The sequence below is a fragment of the Lathamus discolor genome, chromosome 3, assembly GCF_037157495.1.
Source record: "Lathamus discolor isolate bLatDis1 chromosome 3, bLatDis1.hap1, whole genome shotgun sequence".
Taxonomy (NCBI): domain Eukaryota; kingdom Metazoa; phylum Chordata; class Aves; order Psittaciformes; family Psittacidae; genus Lathamus; species Lathamus discolor.
The window spans coordinates 58,317,056-58,340,074 of record NC_088886.1 but is presented as its reverse complement, the minus strand read 5'-3'; the positions used below and the strand labels follow the sequence as shown (position 1 = coordinate 58,340,074).

At 40.8% G+C, this 23,019-nt stretch overlaps 1 protein-coding gene across 2 annotated transcripts in view; it reads right to left on the bottom strand.

The window, feature by feature from the left end:
* Positions 1–665: 665 nt before the first annotated feature.
* Positions 666–23,019, bottom strand: part of VAMP2 (vesicle associated membrane protein 2) — a 51,752-nt gene continuing 29,398 nt past the window's right edge. Inside the window, exons 2-5 of one of the 2 annotated variants that reach the window (XM_065675449.1) lie at positions 15,762–15,861; positions 13,354–13,512; positions 11,831–11,882; positions 666–948 (exon numbers count right to left, since the gene is read on the bottom strand). In XM_065675449.1, the coding sequence (XP_065531521.1) occupies positions 788–948; positions 11,831–11,882; positions 13,354–13,512; positions 15,762–15,861 (472 nt within the window). In that variant the 3' untranslated portion in view covers positions 666–787. Of the gene's footprint in view, positions 949–9,601; positions 9,703–11,830; positions 11,883–13,353; positions 13,513–15,761; positions 15,862–23,019 lie in introns of those variants that run through there. The other variant, XM_065675450.1, reaches the window with a different exon arrangement.

Here is a 23,019-nt window from a genome sequence, read left to right as displayed (position 1 = left end):
TCCACATGTATGAAGGTGCAGAGTGCCCCAGGAGCTACTGCAATGTTTATGTGTTATAAAATGTAGGTGTAGTCACTAGAAGGGAGAGAAAAACAGCTTTCAACTTTTGTCCCTTCAAAAAGCTTAATTACTTATTAGAATTAATGATGGTAACAGTTAGCATGCCCTGTTTAGCCATCACATGAGTGATCAGCATCAGCTGTTTCAAGTTAAGGCAGAAGATGACCCTGCAAGACAGTCTGCAGCCTTCTCACAGAGAATCCTTCTTTCCTCACTTAAAAAATGTGTCCAAAGTACATGAGATTTATAAACTATCTAGTGGCAATGAGTTCCCTGAGTTAACTGTGCCCTATTAATAGGAAAATACATATACTACCATTAAGAAAGTTAAGGTCAAATTCACTGAAGGCATTCTCCCATCTGCTTCTCTTCACATTTCTTTAATGACTGTCTCCCCCTTTTTGTACAGAGTTAATTGTTGTTTATACAACAGAAATGTGTTTTTTTTTCTTTTCTATTAGACTGAATATATAAAAACTCATTGTGAATTAGAAAAATCTTAATTTCCAGAAGTCTTTAGCACAACACAGAAAGGAATGAAAGCTGAAGCTGCTTAATTGTCCTTAACTGTGTGTATTGGGAAAAGAAATGATACAAAAAGCAACTTCTTAAAACAAGATTTATTGGCACAAACATACATATTACAAATGTGTACAATATTCTTGGAAAATATGTTCACCACTTCAAAAAAAAAAAAAATCACTGTCCACAGAAAAGTACAGCAATATCAAACTTTGTAAGTCATCACAATTTCAGCATCGAAAAGCATGCACTCATCATTTATGAATGGAATTCCACTGACCTCCAGGTAAAGCACTTCAAGAAATTTCCTGGCCTCCACAACATGATTTTTCCTGCACAACACAATTTTTCCTCCACAGGTAGGCTCTAATAAGACACAAATGGAATGTTTTCTGTAGAGGCACAGATCCCAATTTCTTGCTCAGTACAGTTGAGTCTATGAGGTGAGAGATGCTGTTCTCAACACAGATTTTTCAGATCCTTTCTGAGTGAATTACTACACAGCATAACACTACTGTTTGGCCTTTAAAGGGATGCAGTTAAAGATTTGGTTTGGAGTTTAGTTTTTAAAAAGGCAACTGAAAACTTATTTCTGGTTATTCCTAGTAGAAGTTCAGCTTGCAGAATTAAAGGGAAAGAGGTAGAAGAAAGGATTTTGTTTTGCATCACCATTGCAGCAGCATTTGAAATAGGGGTGGCATTGCTAAGGTGACTTGGAGGAAAAATAGTAATCTCAGTAAGTCCTCTTCTTTCTTTGGTGCCCATCTATTAACTCAGTAGCCAATACAGATTTTGTCACTAACCTCAGACAGTACAGAACTAAACTTTACCAGATGTCCTGAATCTGATCCCATGCCTATCCTCAGCTTCAGTGACTGAGGAGCAGGCTTCACATACAGGGGTGGCAATGCACTGATATCCTCAATGTGATCAGATGTGGTTTAGTCCAGTGTAGACAGGGAAGAAAGTAATTTCTTTGTCACTAGAAGCTCTTTGAAAAATAAGGGTTCTATGTACTCCCACTGGATCTGAATTTGATTCTAATCAGATCAGTGCACCAAAAAAAAAAAGGGGGGGTGGGGGTGGGGGGGTGGGCAAAACAAACCACACACGCTTATGCAGGTGCATACTGCACTTTCTTTTATCAGTCTTAGTAGGGCAGAGAATGTATCCAATGGCAGAATTCACTGTAGAATCACCACAAAACTCATCAAGACAAACCCTGTGCAACCTGATCCAACCTCAAAGGGGGTCCTGCTTTGGGCAGAAAATTGGACTAGATAAGCCCCAGGGGTCCTTTCCAACCTAATTTTTCTGTCATTCAAAGGAAAGGCTTTTCCTCTCCTGAATTAGAACATGGCACAGATTCCATATCAGGCCTGGATTTAGTAAGGATAAACGAGGGTGGTTCTTTTTAAACAGAGACTGGAAAATCTCTATATGCTTAAACACATACAGAACTGCAGAACAGGGCATGCTTTGCTCTTTACTCTGGGCTGGAGAGTGTGAAATTCGCAACCATCTATCCGTTTTAACTCTACAGTGCTGAGTTGATTAGCCAGTACCTCCAGAGGCTGCTTTCCTGTGTTAAGGCTCAAGCATCAGTTGTTAAGGAAAATACTAATTAGCTGACTACAAACTCATTTCCTGCCATGACTAAAACAAGTTTATAGTAAGAGTTCATATGTTGCCACTAAGAGAACTTTTTATGCTGCAAAACAAACTGAAGGTTGCTCACAGTACATACTGGCTGTGTTTTATCTTTCTCATACTTGGAAAAAGAATATACCACCCAAATGGCAAATGCTTGTCTACGCAGATAAACACTTTTTTCAGGAAGGGGGAGAAAAAAAGAATAGGAGTTGTCAAATAAAAATTTAACCTCTACAACAGTTGGTGTTTCCCCCTCAAAATGTATTTTTGCAATAGACAAAGGATGTTTTTAAACCCCACTCTTGAGTAGGAGGTACCAATTTAAAATCTTTCAGTGGTGCTGATATACATAATGTGACTAATATTTTACCATGTATGTGGTCGGGGGAGGGAGGACTTCTTACTGGCAAGACAAAGTAGTGATGTTTTTCATGACGAGTAGTGGGCTTTCAGTAACATTTTATTGTGCAAACGTGTGACTGTGTCTTAGCTACATTAGAATTTTATTTCTAATCTGAGGAAAAAAACAAATGGGATATAGATTTAAATCAGCATTTCTAATAAGGACAAAATATTCTTTCACCAATAAATAGGTTTTGGAAGCTAATTATTTGACTATTTGTAGAGCCACTAATTGTTTAACAAATAAATAACATTTAAATAAATAATGGTTAAACTGTATACCCATGGCCTTTACTATACATTCCTATTTTATTCAGAATTTCTTTTCCCTTTAAGTTTCAGGAAATGCTAAACTTGCATTATTTAGTATACTGTAGCTTGCTAGCAGCACAGTAATCACAATGACCACTGAATTTTCAGGTCTAGCCTACACTTTCGTGACTAATGGAGAAATTGTTGCAACTTTTCAGGTCAATACTATAAATATTAGTAGCTGAACTTCTGAAATCAATTATGCATCGTACATCATGAATTTGTAGCTCCATTATATGCAGTATCTCACACGTTGATCTTACAAAGAAAACAACATCAGCTGCCATTATTTACCTTTACTATAAACAAACCTGCAGCTTATAAGGGGGAGAAAGTAATTTCAAAGGATGATTGACAATATTGATTGTAATTCCTTTAAACTCTTTTCTTAATTCCTCTAAACTCTTTTCCTTACAAAAACTCAGACCACCACCACATGTTCATATATACATGACAGAAATATAATTCAGATTCAGCAAAGTGATTTTCTATCCTCTCCTTGGACCATTCATTAGTGGACAAGCATAGATATTAGAGTGGAACAAGGGTAAGCAAATACTTATGCTGTGTCAAAAAGATTTCATTACTGAGACCAAAATGCTATACAACAAAGTAGGTATTCAGTGTGTATCTTTACTGCACCAGGCACCCTGGAACCCTCATTTAAGTTAAGTCCTTGATCTGCAGGTGACAACAGCAGCATGTCTTTGGAGGCTACACCCCAACTGGTACTCTCTGCAAAACACACTAGATCATTCTTCTTGCATATTTCTTCTGCATTTTCAAGAAAAAAAAAAGCGAAGGCAGTAAATTCAACTACTGTTTGTCATAGTTCATTTTAAGTGGTAGTCTATATGCGCTTCAATAGGCTAGTACTGCTTAGTTTTAACATACAAAAGGTGCTCTTAGGGGTAGCCACTTATGAAGAGAAGTTTACTGAACACTGGCTACATTTCATCTAAACCATTTCCCAATTTACTATCTTGTCATTATCACACAATCCTTATTTGCTATTTCCTCTCTTTTTTCTGTGAATTTTATGGAATTACTGTTACAAGAAATGTAACAGCGAAAATGCTGTTGTGTAGCAGTCAGGACCCTTCTTTTATATCATATCATTTTGAAACAGATTAGGATCCAGGAGCCATATTCTGCCTCCAGTGTTCTCATCCCATCAGTGGAGGCTGGTTTAAGGACAGCAGGGCATTATGGGGAGGAGGTTCTGCTCCACTAAGGTGTGCCTGAGCTCTGATTGAGGTCAACAATAACAATATGGCAGAAGGCAGGGAGTCAATTCAGGGGGCAGCAGGACAGCCCTAGCCCCAATATGCTATGTTCCAAGTGCTCTACATCCCAAAACCACAAAGGCTTTCTTAACAGGATGAAGAGTCTGGAAGAATAATGGAGAAGCTGGACACTGTGAGAAGAGCTAAAGAACGGAGAAGCTTTTTCCATAATTATCTTGGTTGTTCTCCATAACATTTTCTCTTTGAAAACAAATACTTTGCCCTTTTAAACTTAAAGCACATGGCTTCTTTGGCTGAATAGAGTGTTACATATGAACCACGAGGCTGTTTTAAACCATGCTGTTTTCAACCAGTGCAGGTTATGATTTTTTGCTTTGGAGAGTTAGTAGATGTGATACAGTCATGACAGAATGAGGTTACTGCAGAAATGACTCATTGTTGAATAATCAAGTGTTTACTCCACCAAAACTGCACGTAACTGGACTGCCACAGTTTTTCTGCTTTATTGTAAGATGTAGCTTTTAAATGTCAGTGCATCAGGAAGAAAGGTAAACTCCTTGGGTGGCTCAGATCTCTATGCATGTGTTAAAAAACAGACAGTGTTCTGGTTCTCAATGGAGAAAAAGAGCTTCTGAACACATCAATGGAGACATAAATTAATGAAATAGGGAAGGAAAATTTGCTGAAGAGCAACACAAAATCCTTTCTTGAAGTAGAATATAGAAGTATTTCTGAAGGAGAACAGATGAAGAAAGAACAATTGATGTGAGGTTCTGATTTTATTGTTTCAAACATCCAAATTTAGTATCCCGCCTGAAAATAATACCACCATCTGAGAAATCTACAGCCAATCATTTCCCCAGATACAATTCATGTGTTTCCAAGCTACATTATTCAGCCTTTTTGGTTTTGCCTTTAAAGGTAATTTAAAGGTGCTTGCACCTTCTCTTGCATGAAGAAACACATGCTCAAATGCATCTCATCTAGCAAAAGGGACCTAAATCAGGTGAGAGGAAGAACTACCTGGAAGAATATCTCACTCTTCTGACTACACATCAGGCCCAAAGGTTATGATCTGTTGTGGGTTGAAAGTTCAGGTCAGGACACAAAGAGACTTTGGTCTCTTCGAGGCCTTTCTCCAACACTCAGTGTGCACATTGGGTGTAAGCCCAGTGCCTTATATGGCTACTGGTTTAGCCCTCTTCCATGTTTAAAGGGCAGGAGGAGCAGGGTTGATACCTAAATTCTGGATCACACTCTCTAGTTTCTTTGCAAAGGTCTAGCACCAACATGTGTGATCAAGGCACTGTCATAAAAAAAGTAACAGATTATAGATACTTCTCTCTGGGTGGATAACCTTCCATAGTAAACAGAAAAACCTCACTCTGTAAAAGCATGAAAAAGAGCTGAGTAACATCTGAGCTTCTGGAAGTTCCTGAAATTTGAGTCTCCCATGGTAGATGCACTTCTGAGAAGCAGATACCACCACTTAACAGGTATGCTCTAACACAAATGTCAACTTATAAATCTTTCCTTAAGAAATAACATCCACTGTATCCAGACAAGAATGGCTCAGCTGTTCTTAAAGTTTTGTGAAGCCCTATGGAGAGCACTGACAGAAATAAGACATAGAAACAGAATTTCAAAAGGTCTTGCTACCCGGACAAAACATAGTAGATTGTGGCTGTTCTAGTTAATTCCTTGCACAGTTAATGTTGTCCTGTTCTTCTATCATTTTAAGTATTTAAATCACTTATTGCAGATCACCGTTTTAAAATAAAAAAGCCAAGTATTTTATTTGCCTGAATCTGTTCCAACTAATCTCATGCAGGTTCCAAAAGAATTCAAGTGCCAGCTTTAAATAATCAATCTGACTACATTTCTAAACCACTTCTTGTCTTACAGATCCTAGGTTACATTCATAATCTTTATCAGATTCTCCCCTCCTCCTTCTAATAATATTGGATTATGTTGGACTATGTTGGATTGACTGTGCTATTACGTAATGTTGTCAAGAGAAAATCAGGTCAAGTGCCCTGTTCGGGCTTCCACACTTACTCCTCCTGCCAAGTTCTGTGTACCAGTGTTTTTAGGCTTGAAGCCACATTTAGGATATTGCAAGGTGATCTAAATTAGAAAGAAGCAGGTGTAATGCCAGAGCAGGACCTTACTAGTCAGTGAATAGTGGATGCAAATAACACTTCTTCAACCTCAGAAGCACTCACTGGCAAGCCAAACAGCTGTGGTACAAGCACAGACCAGCTCCTAACCATTCCATTTCAGCTATGCTGTTTCTCAGTGGCATCCTAGCTGTACAGCTGTAGCCTAGAAATCCCAGGAAGAGGAAGCACTTATAAGGATAGAATATACAAGCCACAAACAATGTCTAACGCTGGCAAAAGCTAGCAAGTCCCTATTTCGAGTCAGAGAAGTCTTCAGTTCAGTACCCATGATGGCAGTCAGAAAGCAGTCAACCTCGCAGTCCCCTGAGGGTTTGCTGAGGAGTGGGTAAAAGGAAGTCCTTAGGTGCCTTTTTATCAGTCCAAGGTAAAAGCCTCTGCAGGAGATAGTGCTGAGGAGTAGTAGTTGAAATTCTACCCAGTGATTTAAATTCTAGTTAATGCTCATGAAAAAAAGAACAAGTTCATATTTTCATGGGAAATTTACTATTACAAGTAGGCAGTAGTAACTGCATGGACATTTTAAATGTAGAGGCAGTGAGAGGAAAGCAATCAATCCTGGCTTCAACACAAATAAGATCTCCAACTGTGCTTAAATAGATTGTGCTCTGTTCAAGTCTACCTATATGTGATGGTGTTGCACAATCTATGACCCTGAACAGTCCTATATTACCATGTTATCCTTACAGAAGAGCTAATCTTCTGCAGTAGCAGTTCGATTTTGAGTCTGTGCATCAGGGAAGGACATACTTGTTCATGCTTCCTGGGCTGAATTGGAAATGGTATGTGGCTCATCTTACCTGATTGCAGCCAACCAGCACAGCACAACTAGCAAACACTGAGCATTCACGAGTACACAATATACAAACAACTGAAGAGTTAAACACATTAATTTAGCGTACTTCATTAGCACACAGAGGAACATTTTACAACTCACTGAAAGCTAGGTTTCTTGACTAAACTCTTCCTTGCAAATTCTCACCAACATTTAGCAGTCATCGCCATTAGTTACTGTTTTGAGGGAGAATAATTACACATTCCACAACCAGCAGGTTTTTTTCTCCACTCTTCCCTACAGCTTCCACTTAGATTATTAACTTACTTGAGATAGGTTATCAGGATGTAAGCTTTGCATCCTTATAGCTGTTTCATTTGGAAACTTTACATCTTTGTAGCTAGAGGATTCAAACTTTTTGATGTGTATCTGCAGCTGTAGCAGTTAAGTAGTCAGTTCAGACTCATAGGAGAAGGCACTGTGTTAAGGATCTGTATCAGCATATAACCTTACCGATTGTACCACCTCCAGTGAAAGCTATCTTCATCTCATGAGTCCTTTCAGCAGTTCCATAGAAAACCCCTGTGAGAATCAAGCCATGCTCAACACGGGTATCAGTGGCAGGGTCTCACTCTTAGGAGATAATTCTTCCCTGTCAGCTAGCCAAAAGGGGCCTGAAGTTGGACGGCTAATTCCTTTGCCAGCAAAGATGCAATTAGAGATAGCATTCATCTGTGGCACCTCACGGAGCCAAGCCTTTCGTGAGAGCAGAGTTTTCTGTGTGAAATACAAGATTTTAGAATTGTGTATGTACTCAGCTGAAGGACTGAAGTGAACAGAGTCCAGTAGCACATTAGTAACTTTGAAAGTTAAGATTCACTAAGCCTCTGGCCACTTACTACTTAATGTTATGAATTGCACATGTGAATATGAAGCAATAAATATATAGGGGGAAAAGTGCTACTGGAACCTTTCAACTAATCCTTGCTTCTTCTCTCAGCAAAATTCTACTTCAGCACAATTTGTAAGCAAAGAACCGGTCTGGGTCTCTGACTTCTCAATCTAAGACTATGTCAAGAGAGGTGCTCCACAGTGGGAATATTTTCACTACTATTATCACCATTTATACTAAATAGACTCAGAGTTTCCTGGCTTAAAATTTCATAATTCATTTTTAGTTTGGTTAATTATGATTAAACTATTCAGTATTTAAAAAAGAAAAAAACAAGGAATTGAACATTTCAGAGAAACCCTACAATAGCATACAAGAACCTTCTCTCAATAGGTCATTTCTCATAATTACATCAAATGTTAGTTTAAACTGAGTATGAAAAATAGCTTGGCTGAGCACTTTACAAACACAACACTACAGTTTACGAACTATACACACACACATACAAATTAAATTATTTTTTTTAAAAGCCTGTGAACACCATTTTTGAACAGTGTTTCTCTGCCTTCCTCTTCACCAGGAAAGCTTTGCTAGGCACCCTTCCCTTTCTTGGCCTCTCTCTACTGTTCTCTCTATTTAATCAATACTTCTCCTTCCTAATTTTTGCATGGTCCTCACAGTGGGGACCATTACTGCAAAATGGTCCAGAGGCGGCTTCCTCCCATTGTGCTGGGAAGCCACAGACATCACCAAAAGTTGCTCGTGTGCTTTAAAGTTAGGGCTGTAATTGTTGGGAATTTGCATTCAAGAGTCCCATGAAGTCTGACAAACAGCACCTTCAGTTTTTAGAGGAGTCTTTATCTTGATTATTTATGATGCCTCTACCTCCATTTTTGCATTTCATTTGGCTTTTTCAAGGTTGTGCTAGCTAATGCTTTCTCGGGTGTCATGCAATTTTCCTTCTGGCTTTCATATTGAGGCCAACCTGGCTGCACAGAACACGCCATTAGGAAAATAGTGAAATCCATAAAAGATGATCATCCAGTCCTATTTATTTTCTGCAGGCAACGTTTTTAGACTTGGATCATAAAATTAATCTCAAAAACCTGTGGTTTGGTTGGCTAAGTTGAAATAAGATGTCTTACATGAAAACTTGTAAGTACCACTCCCTTCAATGGGAGTAGCAGATACTATCTCAAAAAGTTACATCTGACTGGGGGCTTTGCCATCCAACTTTAGGTGCTCAGACTGAGAATTTTGTCCCTAACATTTGCTGTAACCTCAGGTTTGGGTCCAATTCACCTGACAGTGTCCCTTTAAGCAGGAGCTACCCCATAGCTGCATTCCCTGATTCTGAGATGTTTAGGATGCTTTTTCATATACTACAGTTTCTGAAGGTCAGTGCTTACACATTTTAAGACACAGTGATAAGACAGTGTATGGAACTACTTGGCAGTATTTAGCTGGTACAGTTTCTTGTGGAAACAACAGAATTCCAAAACACACCACACTGAATGCTTATGGGTTATTACAAGCAAAAATCCCAAGACACCGGGAATTAAAAAGCGGATTTCAACAAAGGAATACTGATATCGTTGGTTGATATGAACAGAGTTGTGCCAAGTCTTCCTTCTCTGCTTTTTCAAGTGGAGAAATAAACTGGGAAAGGAAGCAGAAGGGAAAAAAAAGACATAAACCAATAGTTATTACAGAGTTACTGTTGTGCTTTATCTCACAGAAGAGTGTGCTGTCACAGAATGGCAAACACTTTTAGCACGTCTTTGCCATGAGCACATAGCATGCCTTCCTAGCTGGAATGGGGATACTCCTGTGACAAAAGGAATTCAGAGGGCAAACTGGAGTAGAAAGCAGGAGAGATTGCAGCTCAAACAAGGACTGAGGGTGATGACAGCTCCAGCAATACCTGCAGTCCAACATGTTGTAACTCTTCCTTCACCAGGGAGCTAGCCTTGCTTTTAAGGGCCCCACTACCAGGATGGTAGGAAGCCTGGCTTGGGCCATTTCACCACCCATGGTAGCTTGTTGCTGTGAGGAACTACCCAATTTATTATTCTAGCCACCCCTACAAGGTATAGTCTTGTTCCCATTCCAATCAGTGACTGGAGAAGCCATGCAAGCCTTGTCTGGGACAGCACTTGGATGCTTGATGTCAACAGGATTTAAACATATGCTCGAGAGCTATTGTAAATAAATACATCATTGAGTTCAATACACAGGGTCCTTCCTGAAGCTGCAACCTTTAGGCACCACTACAGAAGGAGCTGAAAAAAATAGAATAGACTGAAAAAATAATTTAAGATCCAAATGCATTTAAATCTCACTAAACTTGCACTAGATGTCACTATGGTGAGCCATGACCTGGGTTTGATGAAGTGACACTCAAGTTTGATACCCTGATGACACTCAAGTTAAATAATCTGAACCCAACCTAACCCATGTCAATCCTGCTCTGTTTCTAAGCTTCCCAGGACAGGCATCCAACTTTTAAAACTAAGAAGGAGACAATGTTATTATTGATATATCATTTCAGTCTTAACTTCTAAAGAGAAATTCTGAGCTATCTTGTTTGCTTTTTACTTTCTTGTTAAAACACACATAATGCTCAATGATGCATATGTACACAGCAGTCAGTTCAATAGCTGCACATCTGTCTTCCCAGGCTGCTGCACTAGACTGCAGAACAAAGGCCCATCTTTCCCTTGAAGCCAGCTGCCTTGAGTATCCAGTTAATATAGTTAATTAATAACCAGCCATTTCCCATTCTTGCTGTATCAGTGTTACGAAACCCTAGAATTATTCTGGGTCACTCTGGTGCCAGCATTCATAAGACTAATAAACTGCCACATGTACCTCGATCCTTTTAGTCATGTTTACAGGTGATTCTATAAGCCTTCTTTATAGAAGCTAAAGAGGAAAATGGAAACATGCTGACTATAAGGCATGTAATTTGAGAGCTGGGAATTAATTCACATCCACAGTTTAGCCTCCTGGAGAATCTCTTCTGGGTTACTACTAGCTGGATTGTCTAACTCAAGAAATCTCCATTTAGGAGTTAATGCCATATTACAGTTATGTCACATAACAGCTGTTGCTAACACAGCGGTTACGTAAAGAAATTGTTCAGTTCCTGTCATTACAAGATCCCTGGGTCCCAACCAGCACGACTGCTATTATTCATTCATATGTTATCTTTCCTATAACCAACACGTGGAATGAGATGGTCCTTCAAGACAAGAAATCAGTAAGACTTTGCACCATCTTTTAGCAATATTTAAGTATTCAAGGTGCAAAGGGATTTTCAGAGGCACCAACATCTCAAATTCCACCTGCATACTTCAAAAAGAATTCATCAGATGCCCATTTGCCCTTGGGCCTTCACCCTCTTTTTATAGGCATGAAGTAACTCAAGCATTACTGTTCTCACTAAAAAGCATCAGGACTGTAGCACTGATTGTAATGAAAGGAAGATATCTGAAACTGCATAAAAAGTTGTATTATCATTTTAAAAGGGACAGTCTTTAATCCAAGGGAAAGTTATGTAACATGCTAATGTAAAATAAATTAATTGTCAATAAATTCCACCCATATATTGCCTAGAGAGTTTGCAGTAATTCTCACTATAACAACATGACACTACAGGGGAATTTGACAAATCAATCACTTTAAATATTTTATATCAATTTTTTCTGTCTTTTTAAAATAAATCAGTACTTCACATGTCACAGAGCTATTGAGATCATAAACAAAAGAGAAATGAACTACTCACTTATAATTATAATGAGAATGACTGCGCATACTACACCAAGGATGATCATCATCTATAAAAAGAAAGTTGCAAGAAAAAAGAAAGAGAAAGTCAGGTTTTCAAATGAAAGACATTAACCCCTCAGGTTTTTTGCTTTTACTTAGTGGGTCATTCCTTGCACTTTTAATTCTTCCAAAGACTTGCTGGAACAGAATTGTTCAGGGCCCAAATTTAGGGTATATTTCAGGAACAGCTGACCACCATCAATGGACATAACCTCTTGTCCAAGCTTGTCCATCAGCTAAGATGCAGTGACCAACCTTGTCCATTTCAAAAGTAAACCTCTGAAGCCAAAGAACTCCAGAGGTGATTTCAGAGCCAGGAGAAGGACAAGGGGAGTCTGTTTGTCAAGGTAAAGCAGGAAGGGACAATGACAAAGGGAAAATGAGGCTACCTTTGAAAGTCTAGTGTAGTGTAGATCATTGTGGTGACTGCAGTCAGCATGGGTGAACCTACCTCAAAATCTGTTTGTAGCTCCCAAAAGCCCTGCTTCCTGCACTGTGAGACAGAGAACCTGGGCAACAGCTAGAAATGGCCCAGAGGAACTGATCAGTTGAATTTCTAACCTACAGCCACTTATTTCTGGCATGTCGTGCATGTAGTTAACCCAGAATACTTTGTTTTGCTTTACATTTCATAGCACTGTGGGTTGAAGAGATGAAGCAGGCGACAGGCTGGTGAGGGATACCTGTGGGATTCTCCTTTGGGAACAGGGGGTTTTATTCGGGTGGACATGAATGGTCAGCAGCAAAGTTAGTATTGAAGAGAAATGGAAATGAAGGTGAATTTTTGGCCTAGCATTCATGTTGGTGGTGCACAAGTAGAAAGAAGCAAGAATATGGGGTCTTATATAAGTAAAAAGAGCTGAAGTTTCCAGGTCTAGAAAACACAAATCCTGAGGTCTGAAAAAGCAAAGGAGAGTGAAGTTCCCTCTGCTAGTGGGAAAGATGAGACTTTGCAGAGGAGACAGCTGGTTGATTAAAGTCCTCTATTCTAATCTGCCACTTTTCAAAAGGGGCTGTAATTTCCTCAATTCTCACAGCACTCTGTGAAAATAACTAATTTTTTTGTAGTTTACCATCTTAAAGAAAGATCAAGAGGCTGATGATCCTCCCAGAAGGAAAAAGGCTTCTTTTCTCCCACTACCAGAATTCACTGTATCTATTCAGGTTTTGCAGTTCACACAGAAAGCTGACATGAATTAACATAGACTGTTTTCCCATCCCTATCTGCAGGCACTGACTGAAACATCAGAATTTGTATCTACATTTTATATACTACAGAATTATTGAAATAATATGTTCTGGTAAAGATCAAAATTCCTTGACTTATTATCCTAGAGCCTAAAGGGCAAGGCATCTCTTTCTGCCATGTACAGGAAGAGACCACTTAGAGATGCCATCCTGCAAGCAGAGTCCCATTAAATGCAAGTGGAAGAAATGTATGCCATTAAGTGATTTTTAACAAGATTTTCTATTCCTTACCTTGCAATTTTTCCACCAATATTTTCTCTTCAGTTTGGCTGCACTGGTTTCAAACTGTGAGGCACCTGCTTGCAATGCATCTGCTCGGTTGTCAAGCTCTGACAGCATCTGGTCTCTTTCTAGCACCTTGTCCACGTTCATTCTCATGATGTCTACCACCTGCAAAGACACAGCCTCATGTTACATTACACACAGTAAAGCTGAAGGTCACCCATATGTTCACACTCTGTAATGTCACATAACGGACTGAAACCAGCCATTTGTTATTATGGCATGTGATGGCAGTTACCTGGACAGTGCTTCAAAAACCATACCTATGGAAACAGACACAGTGAGAACAAAATAAGCACAGCTAGAATGTGCTCAGATGCTTTTAAAGGTAAAAAAATAAAGGGACATTATGAAATACTGTAATTAGTTTCATTAGAGCTTTAGATTTCTTTTAGCCTACAACCAGCCACTTCACTATAAATACAGAAAATTGGTGGAGACCTCTGCACTACGATTTGGTTGACATCCAAATTGTCATCACTAAGACCAAGCCATTATTTTCTCTATACTTTCAATATAACTTCCTTACCTGAACTAAAGAAATTGGCTAGATAAAGGCCATTCTGCAGGGAACTGTATGCATTTCCTGACCAAAGAATTTACTCATTCTGCAGTTCTTTCTCAAACAAGATGACTTCCCAGCCATAATTTGAAGTCCTGCTTCAAAGTGCAGGAGGAGAAACTATTACCTGCGAAAATTCAGCCTGAATTGTAGCAGGGAGCTCATGCCTCCTCATTTCACAGCCTCAGCAGAAATGTATGCACAGCCAGTACACAATAGGTAAGGCCTTTTCATGCATATATCTTATATGTTGGGTCAAAAAGTCTCTTTCTAGCAAGGCAATAACTCTAAGTAGCATTCCTTTACAAATTCATCCCCAGTGTAAATGTTAGACAGTATACCAGACTTAGTAGTGTCCACTTATTGTAACAGCGAATACAATTGCTGGGCTGTTACTTCTCACACTCTGTAATAAGGAAGTCCATGTGGTTTGTATTTAATGTAATTTAACTATTACCTGCAAAACCCCAGAGTTATTAAAAAAAAACCCAAAAAACATGAATTAAACATGGTGAGATGAAGCTGGTAGTGAAAGAATCTTTGAAAGGACTGGCACAGGGTTAAATGCTGTTCCAAACCTCAAAACATCTGTTTCACTTGTCTACCAAACCTAGACCAAAATCAAATGTTTTGGTCAACACAAATTTTCTTTCTTACTTTTCCAAATCAAAACTTTCCAAGAATTTAATTTCATATCAAATGAAAGAAACTTTTGTTTTCATTTCTTAGCTAGTATTGAGCTGAATGTTGTCTTGGTACTATGTTTCATAGTGAAAAATTCAAACTATTTGAAAATGCTGAAACAAAACACTGTAACATTTCCTACCCATCCTGTCCTTTTTTTTTTTTTTTTTTTTTTTACACCCAGAACTATTTATTGATTTTAACCTGGCTGCAATGAGCACTTGTTCAGATGAGCCTGCATTTATTTTACAGAAATAAATGTTTGTCTAGACTAAAGCCAAGATCTGGGCCTTAGAAAATAAGGTTTAGGATGCCTAGAGAAATCAGAGGGGAAAACCCAACATGGATATAGTTGAAATACTATATCATCATTGATATAACATTAAAAATGCAGTCATTTTACGAAGACCAAAGGTTTTCTGCTAATCAATGCCCTCATCGAGATGTCGAGTTTCTGATTTGGGTCTGAAGTGCTGTGCGCAACATCGCCTGGAGCAGAGTAGCAAGAGGGGTGTAGTGTTGTGGTGTGTGGTGCCACCTACAGGTTATCTACCTACACGACATGAAAGAAAACAGGAAAGATTTAATTGGAAGGTCAAAGCTTAACAGATCAGATAAGCGCCATAAACCAGTTGATTAATTATCACAATTCCCAAAGAAACCCACACATGAGAGCATCTTCAACTGTACAATTCTCATGGCTTGAATCTGTGAGAAACTGATGGTCTGTCCCTGTGAAACAGTCTGGGAGATTAGCATCTAACCTTCAGGAATGCAGAAACAGGTTAAAAGAGCTGGTTCCACTATTACTTTTCCTTCTGACTGACTAGGATGAATTTCTGAACTGGCACAATGCCCATGTTTATTCTGCAGGAGTGTTACCGGTACAAGGATGTTCATATGCAGAATATCTCTTGTGCAGTCTGCCTCCTCATAAATGCCATCCTCATAAATACCATACAATCTTATTTCCTAGATTCACTCCCTTCAAATGAGCAGAAATTACTGGATCCCTAGGGAAGAAACATATCTTCCAGAAAAAAACAGACACACAAACCAAACCCACATCAGCACCCTTATAGTGAGCAAAAAATCACCCGGAGCCACTTACTTCATCCACCTGGGCTTGTGTCTGCTGCAGCCGTTTGGTAGCAGGAGGTGGCCCTCCAGCCCCAGCACTGGTGGGACCTTGGGTAGGAGCTGAAGCAGACCTAGATCAAAACCAGAGAACATAAAAAGTGACTGAAACCATCTTCACTTGTTTACTATCCCTTTTCTGGAACAAGTCAAAAGCACCTGTCTCTTAAAAGTTTTCCATTGTCTCACAGCCCACTAGTGAGACATTTCTATTCCTAGCGTCCCATTCCCTCCCATGCTGCAATTATTTTTCACACCATTTTTTGATAGGACCACATCAAACTCTTCCCCTCCCATGCTGCCTTTTGAACATCAAGTATTTCAGGTTATCTACCCTAAATGAGGCCAATGGCCAAACTGATCACAGGCCCGACTAGCAGGGCAGAGCTTATGTCCCACTAAGGAAACAGGCTCTCTTTTGGGTATTTTTTGTTGGTCTACAGGGGTCAGGGCTGTGATCCTGCCTTCCTCCTCAGTGTGTGGAATGACACACTCCCCTGCTCCTTGGTGTTTGGCTGGAAGCTAACCAAATGAAGATGAACAAAAGAAGAGGAGAAAGAAATAGAGAAGGAAGTGGGGGTGAGAACTGCACACAGCAGGGGGTAGTCACCTCAGGCATCCAGCCAATGTTTAACCACTCCACCTGTGGTCACCAAAATGCCCTACCAGAGCAGCTGGCCAGGCTCAAGCATCTGCCATGGACCCTGGATGAATATTTGCAGCAATACTGTGAATAGAGCCCTGATCAACTCCACATCAGCCCTTTTCTTAAGCATCAACACTGGCTTTCCCCAGCCTGCTCTTAAACAAAAGGCAAAACGAAAGTCCCTTAAAATCCAACAACAGATCTGGTCTGTCTCAGTGCATGAGCTTGTACAGACAACTCACCCTGCAGCAAGAACAGGGTCCCTCAATCTTAGCCAGTCATTCTTCATACCCACACTTTAACCTGTGAAACCTTACCTTTCCTTTTAAGGGACCCCTATCAGTACTTCCTGCAGAGAAATAAACCCCTTCCTGAAGCTGCAAAGGAAATCCCTAAGCACATGAACTGAAAAGTATCACAAATCCCACTCATGCATTACCAAAGCTTTCCCCCAGTGACAGACTGAAAGAACACAGCCTTTCTCTGTGAATCATTCCCTTTGACATCCTGGGGTCTGATTAATGATGCTGGAATTACGGCCTCATTAATACACTATCAAAGCACTATGGGTCACTAAAGTTAGTTCCACAGAGGTACCTTAAACTACAAAATTCAGTTTGGCAGTATCACGGGTGGGCCAAGGTCTCTACAGATAATGCAGACCCTCATGGACTTCCAGTAATATAGAATGGTTTCTGTTGGAAGGGACCTTAAAGCTCATCCAGTTCCAGCCCCCTGCCATGGGCAAGGACACCTTCCACTAGAGCAGGTTGCTCCAAGCCCCTGTGTCCAACCTCATCTTAAACACTGTCAGCGATAGGGCAGCCACAGCTTCTCTGGGCACCCTGTGCCAGTGCCTCAGCACCCTCACAGGGAACAATTTCTTCCTAATGTCTCATCTCAGTCTCCCCTCTGTCAGGTTAAAGCCATTCCCATTGTCCTGTCCCTACAGGCCCTTTTCCAAAGCCCCTCTCCAGGTTTCCTGTTGCCCCTTTAAGCACTGGGAGCTGCTCGAAGGTCTCCCCTTCAGGAGCATTCTCTTCTCCAGGCTGCTCCAGCCCTCACAGCATCTTTGTGGCTTCCTCTGGACTCGCTCCAACAGCTCCATGTCCCTCTTGTGCTGTTGCCCCAGAGCTGGATCAGGACTTCAGGGGGGGTCTTACCAGAGCACAGTAGAGGGGGAGAATCCCCTCCCTTGACCTGCTGCTCACACTCTGGGGATGCAGCACAGCACATGGGGGGATTCTGGGCTCAAGCACACACTGAAGCAGGGGCATGGAGAGCTTCTTTGTCACCCAACACACCCAAGTCCTTCTTATCAGGACTGCTCCATCCAGTCTCCCCCAGCCTGTGTTTGTGCTTGGGATTGTCCTGACCCATGTGCAGGACCTTGTACTTGGCCTTGTTGAACGCTGTGAGGTTCGCAGGGTCCCCCTTTCCAGCCTGTTCAGGTCCCTCAATTTCTTGCATTTCCTTTCATTTTGTATTTCACAGAATCACTTACATGGAAAATGAGCTTCCGGGTGCGTGCTTTGTGGAATATTTTTTTTACATTATTGGGCTTGTATTGCATTATTGAATTGATTTGATTTATATTTTCTAAGTAATTTTTTATCTTGCTTATAAAACACTTTTTATTATTATTATTTTTTTATTTAATAGGAATATATGGAGCTGACCCTTTCAGATTTGGAAAGATTCTGAGTTATAAATTCATTAAGGTAAGTGTCTAATGCTGACCCCAAGAAAGTGATTGTTTCTCTGAGAGTCTAAAATTATTTTTATGTTGTTGCTGCTTTGTGTGCTTCCTTTGAGCTGTAATTTCCCCCTTGTCCTGTCCCTACAGGCCCTTGTCCAAAGCCCCTCTCCAGGTTTCTTGTAGCCCCCTTAGGCACTGGAGCTGCTCTAAGGTCTCCTCTTCAGAAGCCTTCTCTTCTCCAGGCTGAACCAGCCCAGGTCTCTCAGCCTGGCTCCAGAGCAGAGCTGCTTCAGCCCTCACAGCACTTCCGTGGCCTCCTCTGGACTCGCTCCAGCAGCTGCACGTCCCTTTTGTGTTGTTGCTCCAGAGCTGGACACAGGACTGCAGGGGGGGTATCATTAGAGTGCAGTAGAGTGGGAGAATCCCCTCACTTGACCTGATCCTTACGCTCTGGGGATGCAGCCCAGCACACGGGTGGTTTCTGAGCTCAAGCACACACTGCTAGGTCATGGTGAGCTTCTTATCACCAAGTTCTTCTCCTCTGAGCTGCTGTCCATCCAGTGTCTGCCCAGCCTGTGTTTGTGCTTGGAATTGCTCCGACCCATGTACAGGACTTTGCACTGGGCCTTGTTGAACTTCATGAGGTTTGCACAGTCCCACCTCTCCAGCCTGTCCAGGTCCCTCTGGATACCATCCCTTCCCTCGAGCGTGTTGATCACACCGCACAGCTTGGTGGTGTTAGCCGACTTGCTGAGGGTTTGTGATGGAGCAGCTGTCTGCAGACACAGAGCAGTGCTGTATCTTACACTTCTTTTTTAACTGTAGGTAAGAATGTCATTATCAAGCTTCAGATGAAATAGAAAAACCTGAGCTGTACACAGATTGCTCATCCTTTGAGGACCTCACAGCCCATGTTAAAAACGTAAAAAAACAGATGCTGCTGCTACCTGCAATGGAATTACTCCATTGAAGGGCCACGGGCCAGGATCCCAACAGGATTTTTTCTGAGTTTACACTATTTTCACAAAGGATAAAAATCTGACTATAATATATATCAGACTCAAACACTGCTAAACAAGATGTCCCTGGAGCATTAACAAATTCAGAGGGAGTTCCTGGTACAACAGCAGAGCTAAAATTGAAATGGTAAAATTTATTTGCATTAAATAGGCTGTTTCCCATCCAACACAGCAGATCTTTTTCCTATGAAAACATTGTGTCACACTGTTCACTACTACGAATGTTAACAGAGCTCCCTTCTTGAGCAATGTGCTGTTAGCATCCTAGACTACAGAAGGAAAGCACATGAGAAGTGTTTTTCCTGGGCACTAGTGTTTTCACTCGTAAGCATAGCTTGTAAGCGCAGTGGTGTTCTTGGCCACAGCTACATGACAAAAGTTCAGTGCTCTGCCTTATCCCTTCGCTACCTAGTAATTTTAATTCTTTATTTTGTGCACCTCCCAAGCTGTCCTTAAAATGATTTGGCACGAAGTAGGTACTTCCCAGTTTGTTGTCTTTCGATATCCTTGCTGCCACCTAATTTGGTTTCAGCTGTATTTCCTGGGGCTTCTCTGCTCCCTGTGTAATGGAGGAATGGACTGAAAAAATCAGTGTTTGTACAGCTGCCCTGACCATCCAGCAGGAGTTACTGTAACTGCCAAAGAGAAATGGCTATCTTAATGCTAAGGCACAGCAAGCTTGTGATTAACATACCCATCTGAATTAATTACATAAAATCTAATAGAAGAGAAACCAGAGCTGGGTGCTGACTGCAGTGCAGAGCTACTTTTGTCTCTGGAGTTGTGCTCTCCTTACACAGCAACAGCAGCTGCCTCGCTTGCAGCCCTGGGGGTCAGAGCAATGAAGAGTGCTCACCCGAGGAGATTCAAGATGTGCTGCAGAGGGGACAGCACCAGTTCTAGGAAGTCAGGCCTTAAGCATGTGACTTTAATGCCACCAGCAGCTGTTGCAGGTCAACAAGGAATGAGCCCTCTCTTCTCATGAGATAGCATATAATATCCAAAACAGACAAAACAAACGCAAAGACACCTGCATCACCACTTCTCCCAACTTCCTAAGGCACTTTAGATCAAAACAAGAGGGGTCTCCATGCTTCTGGCTCAGCCCTACAAGTGTTAGAGCTCTGTAGAAAGCATCCTGGCTGTCAGCAGCAGAAGGCAGTACCTCAGTGAGCTAATGTGGCTCTAGGCACACAAGGCATCTGTTAAGAGTTTGTCTTTGAACCTGAGTTTTCTAGTAAAGAAGGGAATTGAAAGCCTACATCCCTGGAAAACACCAGTATTCCCTGGGATATCTTAGTGCAAAAATGCTAGAACAAAAGTCTAACCTACATTTACTTCATTCTATTATTGCCTCTGTACTGTGCTATCTCAGCTTATAATTCCTCAGAAGAATTATTGAAAGAAATTTATGCAGAACACTGGCACTATTTTAGAAAGGCTTGCTTTTGAAATACTTGAAGCATCACAACTTCAAAGTCCAATTGCTCATGGGCTGACGCTGAGCTACGAAAGAATGCAAAATCCATATAAAAGCGCCATCACTGGGCCCCTAACCATCAGGCCGACACACTTGTGCACTTTTATGTAGGGTTTTTCTGTTTTGTTTTTAGGAAAAGGAAAAAAAGTTACCACTGATGGTGAGAATCTTTACTCCCAAGAACAGGTCAAATTATATTTGACAGGGGAATAAAGCTCGATTATTATTAAAGGGTATAAATCCCTAGCAAATATTCTTTGGGGAACACTCTGGGAGAGTGACAAGTACACTTACTTCAGTACAACTGTATGAAACACTTAGAGCCTGGGCAGTTGGGTCACTGTCTATGTAACATGAGTTATATTCTCACTCGCCTCCATGCCAGATTTTGCTTCATTTCACACATGAGCAATCTGGCTGACTGACAGCAGGAGCTGGATCTGTGTATGTACACAGCCACTTTGAAAGAAATCTTTGGGACTGTCCTAGCAATTCAGTAAAATAGTCTCAGCTGACTCACACATCCTCCGTTCTTCTGGTTACTTGCTGGGCCGGAAACTGGTGGGTCAGAATCATGACTAAGATTTCGTATCTCACCTGGATATTTTGGAAGCAATTTACTATTTAACTCTTAGTTAAAGGGAACTGCAACTCTAAGAGGTAACTGGAGATAGCCAGTGTTAGTTTTCCATTTCAGCGCTGGCTGAAAGAACATTAAGGATGACTGTGTATCTGATGGTTTAGGAAACTGCCTGACACACACTTACAGTTTTGTTCATGTGTGTGAGCTATGTAGGAGAATTTTTTGGTGTTAATCAGGCTAGGGAAGGGAGGATGCCAGGCCACCACTGTGACTTTGGTACAGTTTACATTTGGACCTTGATAGCTGCTTTCAGCAACTTGTTTTGTCCACCCTAAGGGCTTTTTAAAGCCTCCAGCTACAGGACCTAATCCCTTCAAAGTCTTTATCCTAAGAACACTGCAATAAGCTAAGGAAAAGCTATTATCCCTGCATATGGCTGGGAAGCAGGTACAGGGTAATGAAGTGACTTGCTCAGTGAAAGAGAAAGCCTGTGGCAAAGCAGCACAGGCCTCTTCATTTCCACCTCTCTGTCCCTCAGTTCTTCAGCTACTGACTCCAAATCAAAGCTCAAAACCAATTTCTGATAGCAGGAGTTATTTTCTATCCCTCAGACTTAAATAATGAGAACCATACAGTTAAAGGTTACAGCATGAAGAATGTGAGAATTACATCAGACAGCTTTAGCTGGTCTCAACTGGCAAAGCTCAGGGGTGGGAGCAGCACAAGTGCATCAAAGCAGCACAGGATTTAACTAATGATCCCTGTAAAAAGTGAAATGAGGGAGGCAGCTTTCTACAAATCCCAGTTTAATTCCTCTTTCCTCAAATCCTTTACCTGTTGTTTAAATAAAACATTAAGTTGCACTGCCTGTCTTCCTCTCTCTCTTTTTTTTACTGTCCAGATACCATATTTATATAGTAAATATTTACTGTTGTAACAAAACTTATGCACTATATTTAAGACACTTCAAAAGGCATCTACCTATCTGGGCTTCACTGCTTAAGCAGGGTTTGGCATTCTGTGGTTCCAAGGGCATTAAAAAACCTAAACACCTCACACACACACACACAAAAATAACACTTCCATAGCTCTGTACTCTTGAGATTTAACTCTAAGACAATTGTAAAAAATTAGCTACAACTGCAAATTCATACATGACTGTAATGACTACAGATGTCATTGAAGATCCTGAACCTAACAGGAACTGTAGAAACAAACCACTCTCACATTGTCCCTGGTGCAGAGAGTGTTCACCTGTGAATTTAGATGCATCTGAAAACATTGAGGCAGGGAGGATCTCTAAGGAAATAAGAAGCTGTATGGCAGTGGGGGTTTGCTGTTAGTTTGCCATGGGGTATTTTTACTGATCATACTTAGTATTCTGCTTTCTGGAGGGATTTGCTAGTTCCCAGTTTTCTGTTAACTGGATCCTACCACCTACGATTTTATTGCTGCAGTAGGTCAACTTAGCCAACACTAACAAAAAAGCTTTCTTAACAATCAGTTTGTCTTCATGCAGTTTGACACAGTCCTAACAAAATCCAGTCTAACCAAAGAGTGCAGACTAACATTCTGTGCTAGCTTATCTACATGCCATTTCTCTAAGAAATCCAAACTTGTGTGCTTAACTATACAGACTTATAGTACAGGCCCACCAGCTGTGTGCACACAATCGTGTTTCTGTTTGGGAATATATAGATACATGTATGTGTCCATAAATCAAGAGACATTAGTTATCCATCCCAACACCACCTACCCAAGCTTTTGCTTTTCCCATTGTGAGATGGGGTAGTGTCAAATGGCAG